The following is a 16,253-nucleotide window of genomic DNA, read 5'->3' as shown; positions in this document are numbered from 1 at the left end:
TGGGAAGATTGAAGAATGTGGATTGAAAATAAGTGTAGAAAAGAGTAAAACTCTTGTTATGACTAGAGGGGAGAAAGAAGGAAAAGGTGAGATTAGACTTGCAGACAAGCCCCTGGAAGTAGTGGAAACGTTTAAATACCTGGGGAGTGAATTAATGGAGAATGCTCGACTGGATGCTGAGATTAGTAAAAGGATTCAAGCTGGAAGTTGTTTCTATCATAGTGTAAGAAACATGTTATGGGACAAAGATGTGCCAACGGAAGCAAAGGATACTATGTACAAGATGTATTACGTACCCATAACAACTTACGGAGCAGAAACTTGGACAGTGACAAAGAAGGATGAGAGTCGAATACAGGCAGCCGAAATGTTCTTGAGGAGTATGATACAGAAGAGTAGAAGAGACAAAATAAGGAATGAGAAAATCCAGGAAGAAATTGGAGTGGAAAAAATGAATGATAGAATAGAGAAGAACCGACTAAGATGGTTTGGGCACATAAAGCGAATGAGCGACGAAAGAATACCAAAAAAGGTGATGGAAATGCAAATCCAAGGAAGGAGAGGCCGTGGACGACCACGATTGAGATGGAAGGATACCATCCAACACTGCATTATAGAAAGAAACCCTGACTGGGACACAGTGTTGGAGGAGGAGTCGTGGAAAGACTGAAGAAAGTGGAGAGGAACCATATTTGCCCCTACCCGGCTACAGCTGGATAATGGGAAATGATGATGATGATGATGATGATGATGATGAATTAAAACTAAATGTTGTTTATTATATCCTCCAAGCTTATTAATAAATCGCAGCATTATCAGCAAAGGACTTTCATCTCTCCCAGTCATTATCACCAGGTGTATGCATAAGTTTTTGCCAGTTTTTGTGGTAAATTGAACACGTAATTTTCAAACCATTTTTTTGTTTATTCCAAATATTGGCCATCAGCTTCTACACACTTCGCCCATCTTTCAGGTAAGTTATGAATACCATGCCAGAAAAACTGCTTGTCTTTTGTGGCAAACCATTCATCAAGCTATTTTCCAACTTTCAACTTATAAATCTCATTTTTATCCCGTATTGGCATCAACTCAACTTCCTAAAAATTGCTGAAGTGCTGTTCTGTGAGCGCGTGCTCCATGGATACGAAGAGGCGATAGATGGCGCCAGGTCGGGGAAGTATGTCCCATCTGAGTGATTTCAACGTGTCTTTCACTAGTTTTGCTGTGTGAGACGGCGCATTGTCGTGTAACAAAATCACTTTGCCCTGTCTTCTGGCCCATTCTGGTCATTTTTTGATCAATGTGTGATTTAAATTAATCATTTGTTGGTCACAGAGTTGTGCTTTAACGGTTTTGCTGGGCTTCAAGAGTCTTCGCTCTTTTGTGGTCTACCAGAGTGTGCACTGTCTTTCACATTGAAATCACCATATTTAAATTGCCGAAATCATGTCTCACATGTTCCAATCGATGGAGCGTGTCCACCATATGTTTCTACCAGCAAACTATGACTTTCCACAGCCTTTTTCTTTTTATTAAATAAGAAAAGCAATGAGTGCTGCAAATGTTTCTTTCAGGCACAAACGTCGACATGATCACTAAACGATACAACACAGACGCTAGCCTTTGGCGGACTCAACTTGTGTGTGTTGGTAGGTTAATGTCAGACGAACCAACTGACGTATGTGTCAAATTCATATGCTGCGTACTGTTTGCTGGCGCCATCTCTTAGTGAAACCGGAAAAGACTTATGCATACACCTGGTAGCGCTTCCACCAATTTTTATGAAAGGTTTCAGTAGCTTTAATTTTGAATCAGGACACTTCCACTTAATCAACACTTTTGAAATGTATGTATAATTTTTTCAATCTCATTTTTACAGTAGATTTGGTTTTGGTCTCTTACTAAGACCATCCTCAGCTACAATGAATAATCTTAAAAACTATGCATCACTACAAATGATATAAATGATAAAAGCTCTGTATTATAAATTTACAATCCTACCTTTTTAGGTTTTGTCTTCCTGAATTAGGAATACCACTTAAATGTCCATTTTTTACACTGTAAAAACTCTTGCTTTTTGTCCGACACTTTTATGAAAAGCATTTTAACCACCAGTAAGAACATCAACACAGGAAAGAAAAATTCTGTCTCAAATAAAACCTACTTCCAAAACCAATGATGAAATGGGGGTTCATTTCCCAATTTCAAGCTGGTGCATTTGACACATGGTAAAAACAAAGAATTCTCTCAATGAAGTTCCATCTTTCACAACATTCAGCAGCCACCTTTCAAACTAAGGGAACTAAATTGAAACAAGGATATTTAGGGAGTCTATTACTTCTCAAATACTTGGTATTTTAGAAAGTGTTTGTTATAGATTTATACTTAATTCACCGATAGCATCGTATTGAAAACAAGAGGCTACATTCACAAGAAGACTACTGTGTGAAAGAAGCTTCAGCTTGGAGACTCGTCGCAACTTTGTCAGATGCTATGTATATTCAGTGCTTCTGTATGGTGCTGAAACATGGACTCTGAAAAGTAACACCATTACGAGTATAAATATTTTCGAGATGTGGATGTTCCGAAGGATGTTATGGATCTCGTGGACTGAGTTCATCTCCAATACTGTTATACTCAAACGCACGAGGAGGGAACTAATGTTGATGTGTACAGTCAAAAAAAGAAAAGTACAACCTACTTAAATTGATCATAGAGGGTAAAATAATTGATGGACGTAGGGGTTGTGATCGAAGGAAATACTCTTGGCTGAGAAACTTACGGGATTGGACAGGACTAGATTCTAGTAGACTGATAAGGAGAGTCAAACATCATACAAACTTAGCTGTGATTGTGGCCAGCATTCAGTAATGGAGAAGGCACTACAAGAATGTCTTAGAGCCGTGTGATGGAAGGAAGTGTAACCTAGCAACTGTGCAGGCTGTGATGTGAAGTATGGATGGATGGCCATGACCAAGAGACAAATAGGACATATACATGATCCTTTTTAATGCTGGTATGCTTCAAAAATATGACTAATAATAATGTTATTGTCTTCACATCACACTAGCAACATTTTAATGGTTTTTGGAGACGCTAAGGGGGTGGAGTTTAGTCCCGTGGGAGTTTTTTTTATGTGCCTGTAAATCTGTCGACACGAGGCTGACATATTTGAGCACCTTCAAATACCACTGGACTGAGCCAGAATCGAACCTGCAAAGATGGGTCAGAAGGCCAGCGCCTCAACCATCTGAGCCACTCAGCCAAGCAAAAAAATCCCGAAAAGACTGGTTGTACAGGGGCAATGTTACAATTTTTTCCTCAAATATGCAAGTAACATATTTTAGTGTCAATTTTGAACAGTTAAATATCTGAAACCGACTTTCAACCTATAAGGTCATGTTACGTACATTTAGTACATGTTGAAGAGATGTTAAGTATAGAACAAAACTGGCCAACCGGACACCAGTGGGATCTGAACCCACAACCTCCCGATTTCGCGTCAGCTGCTCTACCAATTGAGCTATGGTGGCCTACAGGTCTGGCACCACTGCCATCACTCTGTACTTAACACCTCTTCAACACGTACTAAATGTACGTAACACGACCTTATAGGTTGAAAGTCGGTTTCGATTACAATGCGGTCGTGAAAATTCAATATTCAGTTAAATATTTGACAGCCAGCCCAGTGATGTAGTAAGGGTAGCATGTCTACCTTTTATCTGGAGGCCCCAGGTTTGATTCCTGGCCAGGTCAGGGATTTTTACCTAAATATGAGTGCTGGTTCGAGGTCCACTCAGCCATTACATAATATTAGCTTCATTCTGTATTGACAATGCAGAATTACAACAATATAAATTTTTATTCATCCCCCTATTCAATACATATTCATACCTCCCTGAGGGGTTAAAAGGTCATGTCAGAAAATTGATACTTGTTTCAACTCTATTTATGGGTCATCTTCAGTGAAAAAATTTTCAGCTTTAAACGTTTATAAAGGTACAAGTGTATCATAGATTATGAATTTCATTATGGTCCATATTGACAATTGATCACTATTTAAGGGTAGAGAAGGGTCCACCTATTCAATACCATAAGCTTGAACAGTGTCTTATATAATTGGGACTAGTTTTGACCCCATATACACTGGATCATTTTCAGCCACAATCCAATTAGAAAATTACTAGCCGATGTACCCGTGCTTTGCTACGGAATTCTACATTGTACACAGAATTCTAGGGTAGGTAGTGAAGACGTTGTGAGCAAGATTGTATGAAATTGCATAGCTCTTAACGTTACCCTAGAAACGCGACGGGGAAATCACCAAACGTTTTTTCTCATATGAAGACTGTGTTAGGGAATTTTCATTGTAATGATAGGCCCGCTTGCCTACCATCAGTCACCACCAGGTTGGGGAGTTTTCATTATAATGGCAGACACTCACTTTCCACCAGCCATTTTACATCCTCAGAAAGACTGTCTTAGTGATTTTTCCAACTGAAATGAACATATGTCATTGGAATGGCGCGATTAAAAGCAATACTTTTATATGAAATACTCCATCAAATGAAAGATCACACCCTTTCTCACTTTTAACGAACAGTACTATGCTGGAATTCCAGAGCTGGAATGACCAAGTCGCAGACAGTTCTGATCCGTGAACACTCTTCGTCTTTTTTCTGCGGTGTGGGGGGAGTGGGGGGGAAGGCGAATACTGGAGAGTCCCAGGGCAAAAACTGTGCCTTTTTACTAATCTGTTTACGAGGAGTACCTGATGAGTCGGAAAATCTCAATTCACTACAATGGCAACGGAAAACATACCTGATTTGGTGGCAATTTTTTTCCTCCAAGCCAGAGGAGAAGCTCCCTCTTCACTGCTAATTTGGTATTAAATGAATGTAGAATTTAATAAAAGTGAAGAGGAAGAAGCTTTTCTTAAGAAACGGCTCTTTTCAGGGTTGACTTTTGAATTATTTAGTGAATTGTGGTGCTATAATTTGAAATCGGCTTAAATAGTAATTCTAGACCAAGTCATACTACTACTACTAACTTACTACTAAGTGAGACTCTGCCATAAGTGTGCATACAGCTCATTCAAAACAGCGCGTCAGAGTAGGGATTGAATAACTGGAATACTATGATGAACCAGTGTGTTACGTACCTGCAGTATCAGAAAATGTATGAACCAGAGGAAAATGAAAATGAAAACCTACAACCTGTTTTCCAGTCATTGACCGGGTCAGCGATGTAATAAATGAAGCATATATATAGGCTGTTAGTACGATGGGGTCGCCACTCCCAGTGATACATTAATGACTGATAGATGTTATGAAATGAGAATGGAGAGTGTTGCTAGAATGAAAAATGACAGGGAAAACTGGAGTACCCGGAGAAAAACATGTCCCGCCTCCGCTTTGTCCAGCACAAATCTCACATGGAGTGACGGGGATTTGAACCACGGTTACCAGTGGTGAGATGCCGACACGCTGCCGTCTGAGCCACGGAGGCTACATGAACCAGAGGAATGGCATGCTAAAGAAGAAAGTTTTCCAACTCCCCAGCTATTTCCCGCCAATGTTCAGTCGGGCTGTTATACTCGGTACGCAGTAGTAATCCCATCTATTTGAGTTGAGCGGGACCATAAGAAACGAAGAACATCACAACAAACAATGGCCAATGTAAAGTTATTGTTGATCAGTAACAAACAATGGTCAATGTAAAGTTATTGTTGATCAGTGTTATGCGCTTTCGATATTGTAGGCCTTCTGAAATACCACTCTTATCATAGTCGGTACAGTAAAACTGAATGAAACATAAATGATCAGAAATTGTATTGTCTATAACTTTTGTTATGTAGTACTTTTTGATAGCACCAATAACATAGGTACCGGTATATAAAAATTAAATTTTAGGCTCCTTCCCCACCATTTCACTCGGCGTGAATAAAATTATTTATAGCCTAGATTGTAGCGGCTCATCTCCCAACTTTACATACCGATTTTCATTAAATTCTCTTCAGCCGTTTTCTCATGATGCGTGTACAGACAGACAGACAGACAGACAGACAGATAGACAGACAGACAGATAGACAGACAGACAGACAGACAGACACGAGATTACAGAAAAGTAAAAAGTACATTTTCTTGTTACTACGGACATGACTGATACAGAAATACCATTCTTTTCAAATTCTGAACAACGTACAGACAAAATTCTTATTTTATATATATAGATATGCTCACATACAACACATAATAAATTAAATAATCTGGTATGTTTCAATTTACAATCCAGATTTTAAAACATTGCTGAAGTGCAAACAACACATCCAAAATTGAAATCAAATGACACTTCAAAACTGTTGGTGTTGGTGCCGAACTATGTCGTCACTCCTACAGCAACCAAACATTCCTGAGATGATATGGGAGTTAGCATTCCCCATCTGCATAGACGAGCCACTTGGTTTATAATTAATTATGGTTTTGTACAGTAGTAATGTGGCTAATGGTTTGTTGAAGGGGAACATTCATAACTTGAATAGATATTCCTTTTCATCAGATGTAGTGATATATTGTTTAATTTGGTTTGAAGTGAATGTCTGAAAAGAAAACATTTAATAGTAAGGTACAAGTGTTACAATTTTGTTTTATGTTCAGTTAAAATCTTTAAAAACACAGCGCAAAAATCATTGAGCTTATTATACAAAAAGCTTACCGGTATTGCTTAAAATGGTGTGATTGATAAAAGTTAATGTTCAATCTTTTGATGTGTAAGGCCATTGAATTGTCTTTTGAAACTAGTAACCATGGTTGTCTATGATTGTAATGTTGTGAGGTTGTAGTTCAATCTAGGACTGAAAATTCTAAATGTACATATACTGAGGTACATGAAGACATAGTGCAGATTTTACACAATGTGGTAAAATGACATAAAATATTGAGAGTATACTCTCTTGTCTTGTGTATAAAATTGCAATAAACCTAGTAGTTTATTCTTCTTAGTATAAAGTAAAATGAATCTTGTAATATATTTCTTGATGATAAGAGTGTCAGGATGTAAAAGGAGATTTCATAACTCCATTAGATTCTAGAATTAATAGAGCATTGTCAATTGTGCTTGATTTCGGCATTCAGCGTTATTTGGCCTTGGTCTGACATGTGCTTAGCCTTCCTCTTGAGGAGCGTGTCACATGCTCTACTGTATGATCAAATTAAGCAGAAATCTTGTCAAAATATTTAACTTCAATATCATCAGAGACATGGCATATCATTGTACATACTGTTGACATATTTGCTTGAATTAAAATAATAGCAAAAATCCTGTCCATTATAATGTTCCCTTTCACTTGAGGACTATTATTCTTTAATAAATATTTGAAATTTGAAAGATGAATGGGTTTTTAGAAGATCTGCACTAAAATTTTCTAAATTCTATGGGGTTGTGCAATACTTTAGAACAGCAGTGTATTTTTTATTTTATTTTATTTTTTTTCATTTTCAGTTCTTATATAGAAGAGGTTCTTTCCAGTTTTCCTGGCTACCAAGAAATCATATCTCGTGGTTCAAACAAAATGTCCAGTGTCTAAATAAAGAAGAGAAGGTATGTCTTCATATCTCATTCTTTGTGCTTAGACTAATGTTCCAAATACTGTGAAGTCTGATCAGCTATTATACTGTATTTACTGGAATCTAATGCAGATGGTAGTTTTGAAAGGCTTGAAATAAGAAAAATGTTTGCTAATGACTATATTGCGCAGCTACAAAGCAGGAATTTTACTTCATACAACGAGTTCCATTTATGGGCTTCCCAGTATTACAGTAATATTACTTATCCCAGGGAATAACAAGGTAAGTCAAAAAATTAAAGTTCTCAGGGGAAATATTTTTGTTTTTCAAATACGAAATCACCGATTAACAAAATGTTGTCAAACAGCTTTTTAAATAATGGTTTTGGTTTGATTTTGTTTAATTCAAAATACACAGTTCAAAAAATTTAGGGGAATATGTTTTTCAACGTATGCCATGCTCCACAAAACAATACCTCACACCCAGGTATATTACCAACCAAACCTTTATTCTTTACCATTGAAGTGTACAAAAGAACATCGATGGATTCACGTTCATTTGCAGAACACAAATGGAAATGTCCAAATAGGGGTGAAAACAAAGTGATAACAGTCCTCCAGGGTAGATTTTTATCACAGTTGGAAAGCTTCAGTATGGTGTATGTCCTCCATGAGCATTTAACACAGCTTGGCACCTACGTTGCCTGTTCCATATAAGTCAACGGAGGTCACGTTGCGGTATCAGGTTCCATTCTTCTATGAGAGCCTGTTCGAGGTCTTGGAGAGTCTGTGGTGGAACAGGACGTCCATAAACACTTCTGTCAAGCATGACATCCTTCATGTTGTGTCAGGGGAAATCTGGTCTCGTCTGTGAACAATACAGGTCTCCATTGGCGAAGTTGCCAGTTGACGTGGATACGGGCAAACAGAAAGAGAGCTGCACAATGTTGCTACATTAAACGGGACACTCAAACAGGATGTCTGGGTCCTAAGGACACTTCTCTTAACCTGTTCCTTACTGTCTCGTCAGACACTGTGACTCCAGTGACCCTCCTGAATTCTTGTTGCAGTTCTGGTCAGATATCAGTCATCCTGTGGGGTTGTCATGTGTTGACAACCTTATCCAACCCTCCTTGTGAACTGGCCTGATTCATTGCAGCGATTCCACAAGTGGTGACTAACTGACGGAGAGACTTTGAGATCCATAGCATCATGACGAAAAGTCCATCCTTCGTGGATCAAACCTTGCGACTTGAACCTCGTTAAAATATCTCATGGTATGTGCTGGTTTACGTACAATGTACTCAAATGACCGCAGTAGTCTGTGTACCTCACAATGACACATGGACGCACCACTGTTCACTTTGTTTTTGGGAGTCACCTGACCGTTTAATGCATGGCTACGCCTACAGATGGAGTATAACTTTGATTTGACATACTCTGAGTAGCTAAGGTCTCAAGGTATGCTGTATGGAACCCCATCTACCAAATTAACGTTCACATATCAGACGTTATAAAACATGTTCCCCTAATTCTTTTGACTGTGTATTAATGAAATATTTGGGATCGTGAATGAAAGTGAGCTGTTCTATACTGATCAGGCAGTTTTTTCTGATGTGGACAAGTCAAAACCGAAGTGGTGTAAGTCACATTTGTGTACTGTTAGCTAGTAAGATTTTAACAAAAGCAGCTGTGTTAATTCCCGCCACCGAGCTCGATAGCTGCAGTCGCTTAAGTGCGGCCAGTATCCAGTATTCGGGAGATAGTGGGTTCGAACCCCACTGTCGGCAGCCCTGAAGATGGTTTTCCGTGGTTTCCCATTTTCACACCAGGCAAATGCTGGGGCTGTACCTTAATTAAGGCCACGGCCGCTTCCTTCCCACTTCCAGCCCTCTACTGTCCCATCGTCGCCATAAGACCTATCTGTGTCGGTGCGACATAAAACAAATAGAAAAAAAAAATTCACTGCCAATAATTCATTTACAATAGAATAATATCCATGCTCATAGCAACAACAGAAAATATACTACATACAAGACAAACTGACTTATCTGGTTGATGCCACTTTTATTAACAACTAGCAGGTGCCCTCGGCTATTAATTCAACCACGTTAGATAATTCTAAACCATTTAATCAAATACAAAATAACTATATTTATTAATATAGATCATCTTCACTTTTAATATTGGTCATTTTCTATTATTTTAATATTTCACACCCTTTCCATCCCCACCCTAGCGTGTCTTACCCTACAGTTTTCTTTCCCAAACATTAAGTCATATGAGTATCATGTTTGGTTGAGAGTTATGCTGGAACATGCACCCATACATTCATGATCTTGGTCATTTTGGACATTCCTTTCACCCCTTCTAACCCTCACCCTAATTGAGAATGAACTTTGGCTCAAACGGCATCCAGAGTGTCACAGTTCATTTCATCTACCCCCAAAGACCATGAATTTGCCACTAGTATTGGTCATTTTTCTGGATTTTTACATTTCACCCCTTTCTTTAGGGGTGCCAGGGGTTTCTTGCCCCTACAGTAATTTTTCCAGATAGTAAGTTATATGTGTATCTAGTTTTTTGAGAGCAATGCTGAAACATACACACACATTCACCCATAATCTCTGTCATTTTCAATATTTTCTTTCTTCACTCCATCTCACCCCCTATGCCACGGGGACTGAACTTGGACTTTTCATTTTTATATGTCGTTTATATAAGAAGAAGAAGAAGAAGAAGAAGAAGAAGAAGATGATGATGATGATGATGATGATGATGAAGAGTTTTAAGGAACACAATATAATCTTCACATACTGTTGGTTAGGCAACACTGATCAGACTTCGCATGTGGTTTACTTACCTTCCACTATTTTCTTTCTTTTTTTTTCTTCACTCTTCTCACCCTCTATGCCGAACTACCCACCATCAGATTTTGTTCAGATCACTTCCTAAACCCTCGCAGGAGTAATAAGAACAAATTGTGAAATTTTCAGCCAGACCGGTCCAGTAGTTTTTGAGTCCATTCGAGACATACATACAAAAAAACAATCATTTTTATATATTAACAATTTTCAGAATATTGTATTAACAAGATATGTCAACTTATCTGGTTCTTACTTGTGACTGATTTGTAGTCTTGAATAATCTGGAAGTAAGATTTGGCTATTTATTCAATATTATGATTAAATGATGTACCTTGTTAGTGTCAAAGGAGGGAGAGCATTAACCTTAGTAAGTTAGTGCAAAAATTTAAAAACTACTTACCTGGTTCTCCCCAGAATGAGTGATATAGGTACGTTGACATTATTTTATCTCATAATGCATTTATATTGAAAATGGAAACCTACAACGTGTTTTTCACTCAGTGACCGGGTCAGGGATGGAATGAAAGAAGCCTCCATCTTGCAGCGAGTATAGGAATTGTGCCCACTGCTGAAGCCTGTCGCACTCCTCTGGGGCACTGATTAATGACTGACAGATGCTATGAAATGATAATTGAGAGTGTTGCTGGAATGAAAGATGACAGGGAAAACTGGAGTACCGGGATTAAAACCTGTTCCGCCTTCACTTTGTCCAGCACAAATCTCACATGGAGTGACCGGGATTTGAACCACGGAACCCAGCGGTGAGAGTCCGACGTACTGCCGTCTGAGCCACAGAGGCTAATGGGTTTATATTATGATGTTTATTTCCCCCTTTCCTGTATGATTTTCAAAACTTCTTAATCTGCCTCAGGATGTCTTCTTTCTCACTAGCCGATAAGCTGCTTTCCCTTGATTAATAAATTTTATGATGTTCCGTATTGATATCTATAGTATGTCATAGAAAGAAGTATTGATAAGGTGGATCTCTTTCTTTCTATGACAAGCTGCTTTCCCGTCGCTTCAGAAGCAAATATTGCTATTTTGTGTTGGTGCTGCAAGTGAGTGTCGCTGTCTGGTACACCAAATTCTCTTGCAGCCTGCCTATTTCAAGGGTTTTCTGGTTGCTATTTGCTTTACCTCGCACCGACACAGATAGGTTTTATGGCGACTATGGGGCAGGAAAGGCCTAGGTATGGGAGAGAAGCGGCCGTGGCCTTAATTAAGGTGTGAAAATGGGAAACCACAGAAAACCATCTTCAGGCCTGCCGACAGTGGGATTCGAACCCACTATCTCCCGGATGCGAGCTCACAGCCGCGCACCCCTAACCACACGGCCAACTCGCCCAGTGGTTTTCTGGTTGAAGCTCGCTTCATATGAACCTCAGAATCACAAATTTGACCATTTTGGGTTTTATATTTGTCCATATTGATGAAGCTCATGGAAATAAGTACATCGGGTTGTTGATGTGTCCGCCCTGTCAATATTTATTATAACCTTGTTAATTTAATCAATCATCGATTGTACATGTTTAGAGAATGGCCATTTTCTTCATCAGCAATAATAACTTCATATCCAATTTCTGTGAAACACTTTTCCGCCTTGTCAATAATTTACATTTTATTATAATTATCTACCATTCATGTTTCGAGAGCTCAACTCCTCTCTTCCTCAGGGGTGCAAAAACATCAAACAAAATCCTTGGACTTGACACATTTGTACAATACAGTCATCAACAAAACAAATTATACATAAATCTTGAAATCCTTAAAATATCTCTTTAGTGTCTAAACTGTTCACTTAGTATGTCATTTAGTAAAATCCTTAAAAATAGAATAATCATCAAATCATAAAATGAATAAAACCTATTAAGTTAACGTTAAAATTATTAGGGCTCGGATGTTTAAGACCTAAAAATAGCCCAAATAAGCAAGGAAATATGACCTCAAAAATGATGGAATATGACGTAAAAATGACAAAATATGACCCGAAAATGATTAATAAACATATGGGCTTTTTAAAATAAATCATAAATCGGAACGGTAATTCCTCTGATACATATTTGTTAACTCTTTCAGGTCTAACAATTATGCTCAGGCCGCGCTGCGGGCATAGCCCGTAGAAAGGTTTGACAATTCACTAAAAATCGAGAACAAGCTATGCACGCATTCTGGTGGTTACCACGTGTTTCTTCATGTATTAGTTACGGCAGTATTTAAGCAGATGGCAGTATTATAAGTCTAAGACAGAGAATTTACGATATTTTCGATCAACATGCATCAGTAGATGTTGTCACCCAGTGAGCTCTATGACATGGCTTCTCGCGGCAAACATGTGCTTGACGAAAGTGATATTTTCGACATTTTATGATATATTATAAGTTTATGCACAAATGAACATATTATTGACATATGAATTCAAAACAACTTCTTACATTTCATTATGATTGGAGTTCATTTTACAGCCTAGCGCATGTTCCCGCGTATTTCAAATTTGCAAGAATTCGTAAGATAGTCTACATATTAGTAAAGTTGTCTGTTTAGAAGACGATATTTTTCTCTTTCTCCAAAGTCTTTTGTGGTAAATGGAACAATATTTTTACATTTGAGTAACTTTTGACAAGATTTATCAATTAAAATAATATTTCATAAGAGCTCCCATTTTCATTATTATTATTATTATTATTATTATTATTATTATTATTATTATTATTATTATTATTATTATTATTATTATTATTATTGAAAAAGTATTATATCATACTCATTATTGTTGTTGTTTTGTAATTGCAATGCACATTTTATATTAGCGAAATAGGTTAATGGCATAATATATAAACAATTTTAAAATCTCAAGTGATAGTTGGCATAACAGTGTTTTTCAAAACTAGATGGTCAAACAAGCACAAAGAAGAAAGAATCGTGCTAATATCTCCTACAGGTACAGCAATATAATGTTTTAAATATCCTTAAAAATGTCCAGTCCAGAAAGTTTGTTAGGGATATTAAGGCCCAGACTGGAATGGGTTAACTAAGTTATTTATACTTACTTTAATATTAGTGTTCTGAATATACATGTGCAGCAATTATTCACTGTCTATTATCCTTGATTCACTTATCAAACTTTTGTGAACTAAGTTCGCTAAGATTATCAGATCACACAACATTTTAAAAGTCCATGTTTGCTCCCTGCATTGGTGGTTTGAAATACGAGAAAACTAGAAATCAATCTATTTTTTTTTAAAAATGGAACGTTTAAGCCCAGATTTCATTAACATTATTCAAATGCGTTAAAGTTTAAAGTGAGCGCCAAGAAACGAATTAAATACATGTCATTCAATACATTATGGTAGGGCGTCAGAGCCTGTTGTGCAAACTCTTCTCTGCGGGTGGAAGTGAAGATTCATCTTCAAAGCGTCAGGCGCGAAAGACCTCCGATTATCACTTAACACATTCTTGTAAGAAGAGAAGCTCCTTTCTACATCACAAGACGTTATTGGTGCATATTTAAATAATGTTAAATCACTGCTGTCGAGTATGCACTAATTTTGAAGTGTACTGGTACCTTCTCCTCTAAGAACATCATTTATCTTGCACACACGGTTAAAACCATCATTTTGATTAAGCACATTTTGAAGTTTTCGTTTTACACTGTCACCAACTATTCCATGTGATTGTTGTACTGAAAGTTCAACACTTCTCACAATGTCAATACTTGCATGAATTTCTAAGCCAGCAGATTCTAAACGAGTAATTGCACTCGATATAATTCCAAATTTCAACTTAATATATGCCAAACTATCTGACAAACTGTTGAAAAACAATTCCTGGGCAATCTTGATAGAAGAGGCACCATCTTTGTTGAAGCCGTTAACAATGTTTTTGATAGTGGAGTAGTTTACGCAATAATACGCTGAAGCATCGCTCACGTCCCCCACTTAGTAAGAACTGGCTGTGGAGAGAATGGCGTCGAAGGAGCTAACTCCTTGAAAGTTACAACCCGCAGTGGTGCTTAAAAAAAGAAAAAAAAAGAAAATTTGACGTTAGATATTAATTTATGGACTTCAGGAAAATGTCCACGAATTTCTTCTGCCACCCTATGCAGAGCATGCGCAAGGCAAGTGATGTGAATCATTCTTGGATAAAACAGCTTGAGGCCTTCAGCAGCTTTCACCACGGAGCAGCATCAGTAACAAAGAAAAGAACGTTTTCCAGCTTAATTTCATCCTTCCACAAAATTTTTAGTGCATTATCAAAAAGAATTGCAATCGTTGAATGATTTGCTCTCTCTAAAACTTCTGAGCTTAGTAGACAAATATCCCCAGGGCGATCAGCACGGAGTGTTCCAATAATTACATTTCCTATATATCTACCTACAGTGATTGTCGTCGCATCAGTAGATATCCAAATCTTATTGTCTGCTACACTGTGTTGTATTCAATTTAACGTATCTTCATAGCAATGCGATAAATAGTTTTTTTGCAGTGTTGATTCTGTAGGAACAGATTTTTTAGTATATTTCTCCAGAAAATTCTTGAAATGGGTATTGTTCACCTTGTTTAGAGGAATGTTTGCAGGCACCATCATCTCACAAAGTTCCTTTGAAAAATCTGAACATCTGTCCTTCGCTGAAAATGTAACAGCCTTGTCGAACATCAATTGCTGCCTCTTCTTATCGACATGTTGTCGTTTGATTCACAATTAAGTATTTAATTTATTTTCCACCTCGTCGATATATTGATTGCTTAAGGCAATTTTTAATGGTCAAAAGTGGTACATGTTTCGTATATTATCAACATCTTCAGCCACATAACACTGTTTAGATGAAAAATATATAAAATTGACAAAGTAATGCTTTAGAGGAAGTGTCCTTAAAATTAACATAAGATTGACAATCTTTTAAGGACACTTCCTCTAAAGCATTACTTTGTCAATTTTATATATTTTTCATCTAAACAGTGTTATGTGGCTGAAGATGTTGATAATATACGAAACATGTACCACTTTTGACCATTAAAAATTGCCTTAAGCAATCATTGTATCGATGAGATGGAAAATAAATTAAATACTTAATTGTGAATCTATTGAAGTGCGATACGGACCATGAAGCTGATTTTATGTAATGTTGTCGTTTGACATTGTTGCTTTGTTTCGCCGTGTTACAATGTTGTTGCACATTAAAACGTTTTTCAGCCACAACTTTCACTTCGCACAACTTGCAATATAGGACTAAACCGTCTGTACAGAAATATTATTCTCCAAATTCCTTAAAAAAGCTTTGTAACTTAACACTAATAGAAGACTTTTCCTTGAGCATACTGGAATGTGTGCTGGGATACGATATACTGTAAACTAACGCGTGTGTAAATGAAAGGAGTTGAGCTTCTAATATCTGAACAAAGAAAAGTGAGCGATTACCAGAAGTAATTAGCTCACTGCTGGGACAGGATTTTCCACATTATTTCTGTCTCTACCTGGGATACCGGGTTGCCGAGTACAGTGGGTTGGTTATTCGACTTATATCAACAGCGTGATACCGAGAAGCAGTTTTGTAAACACTAGTGGCATTCGGTAAGTTGAAGATGATTTCGCACACTTACAGCTGTCGCCAAACCGCTGAAATATGACATTTCTACTAAAATAGCTCAAAAGATGACCTTATGGCAAAAAATAGCCAAAATATGCATTTATATGACAAATGAAAATCACTTAACTGTGACGATAATCACCTGATTTGCACTGAAATTCAATCAGACAAGAAAATAGAGACAAAGAAAAAAATATGACTTTTCCTAAACATCCGAGCCCTAGTCATTATATACTAA

At 37.4% G+C, this 16,253-nt stretch overlaps 1 protein-coding gene across 3 annotated transcripts in view; it reads left to right on the top strand.

Annotated features, from left to right (window-relative positions):
* Positions 1 to 16,253, top strand: part of LOC136885119 (uncharacterized) — an 81,557-nt gene that overhangs the window by 55,086 nt on the left and 10,218 nt on the right. For 2 of the 3 annotated variants that reach the window (XM_068229975.1, XM_068229974.1), the window contains exon 3: positions 7,501 to 7,599. The exons of the other annotated variant lie outside the window; for it this stretch is intronic. In XM_068229975.1, coding sequence (XP_068086076.1) covers positions 7,501 to 7,599 — 99 coding nt within the window. The remainder of the gene's footprint in view (positions 1 to 7,500; positions 7,600 to 16,253) is intronic. 3 annotated transcript variants of the gene reach the window in all.

The sequence above is a fragment of the Anabrus simplex genome, chromosome 13 (genome assembly GCF_040414725.1).
Source record: "Anabrus simplex isolate iqAnaSimp1 chromosome 13, ASM4041472v1, whole genome shotgun sequence".
Taxonomy (NCBI): domain Eukaryota; kingdom Metazoa; phylum Arthropoda; class Insecta; order Orthoptera; family Tettigoniidae; genus Anabrus; species Anabrus simplex.
This window is presented reverse-complemented; position numbering and strand designations above follow the sequence as displayed.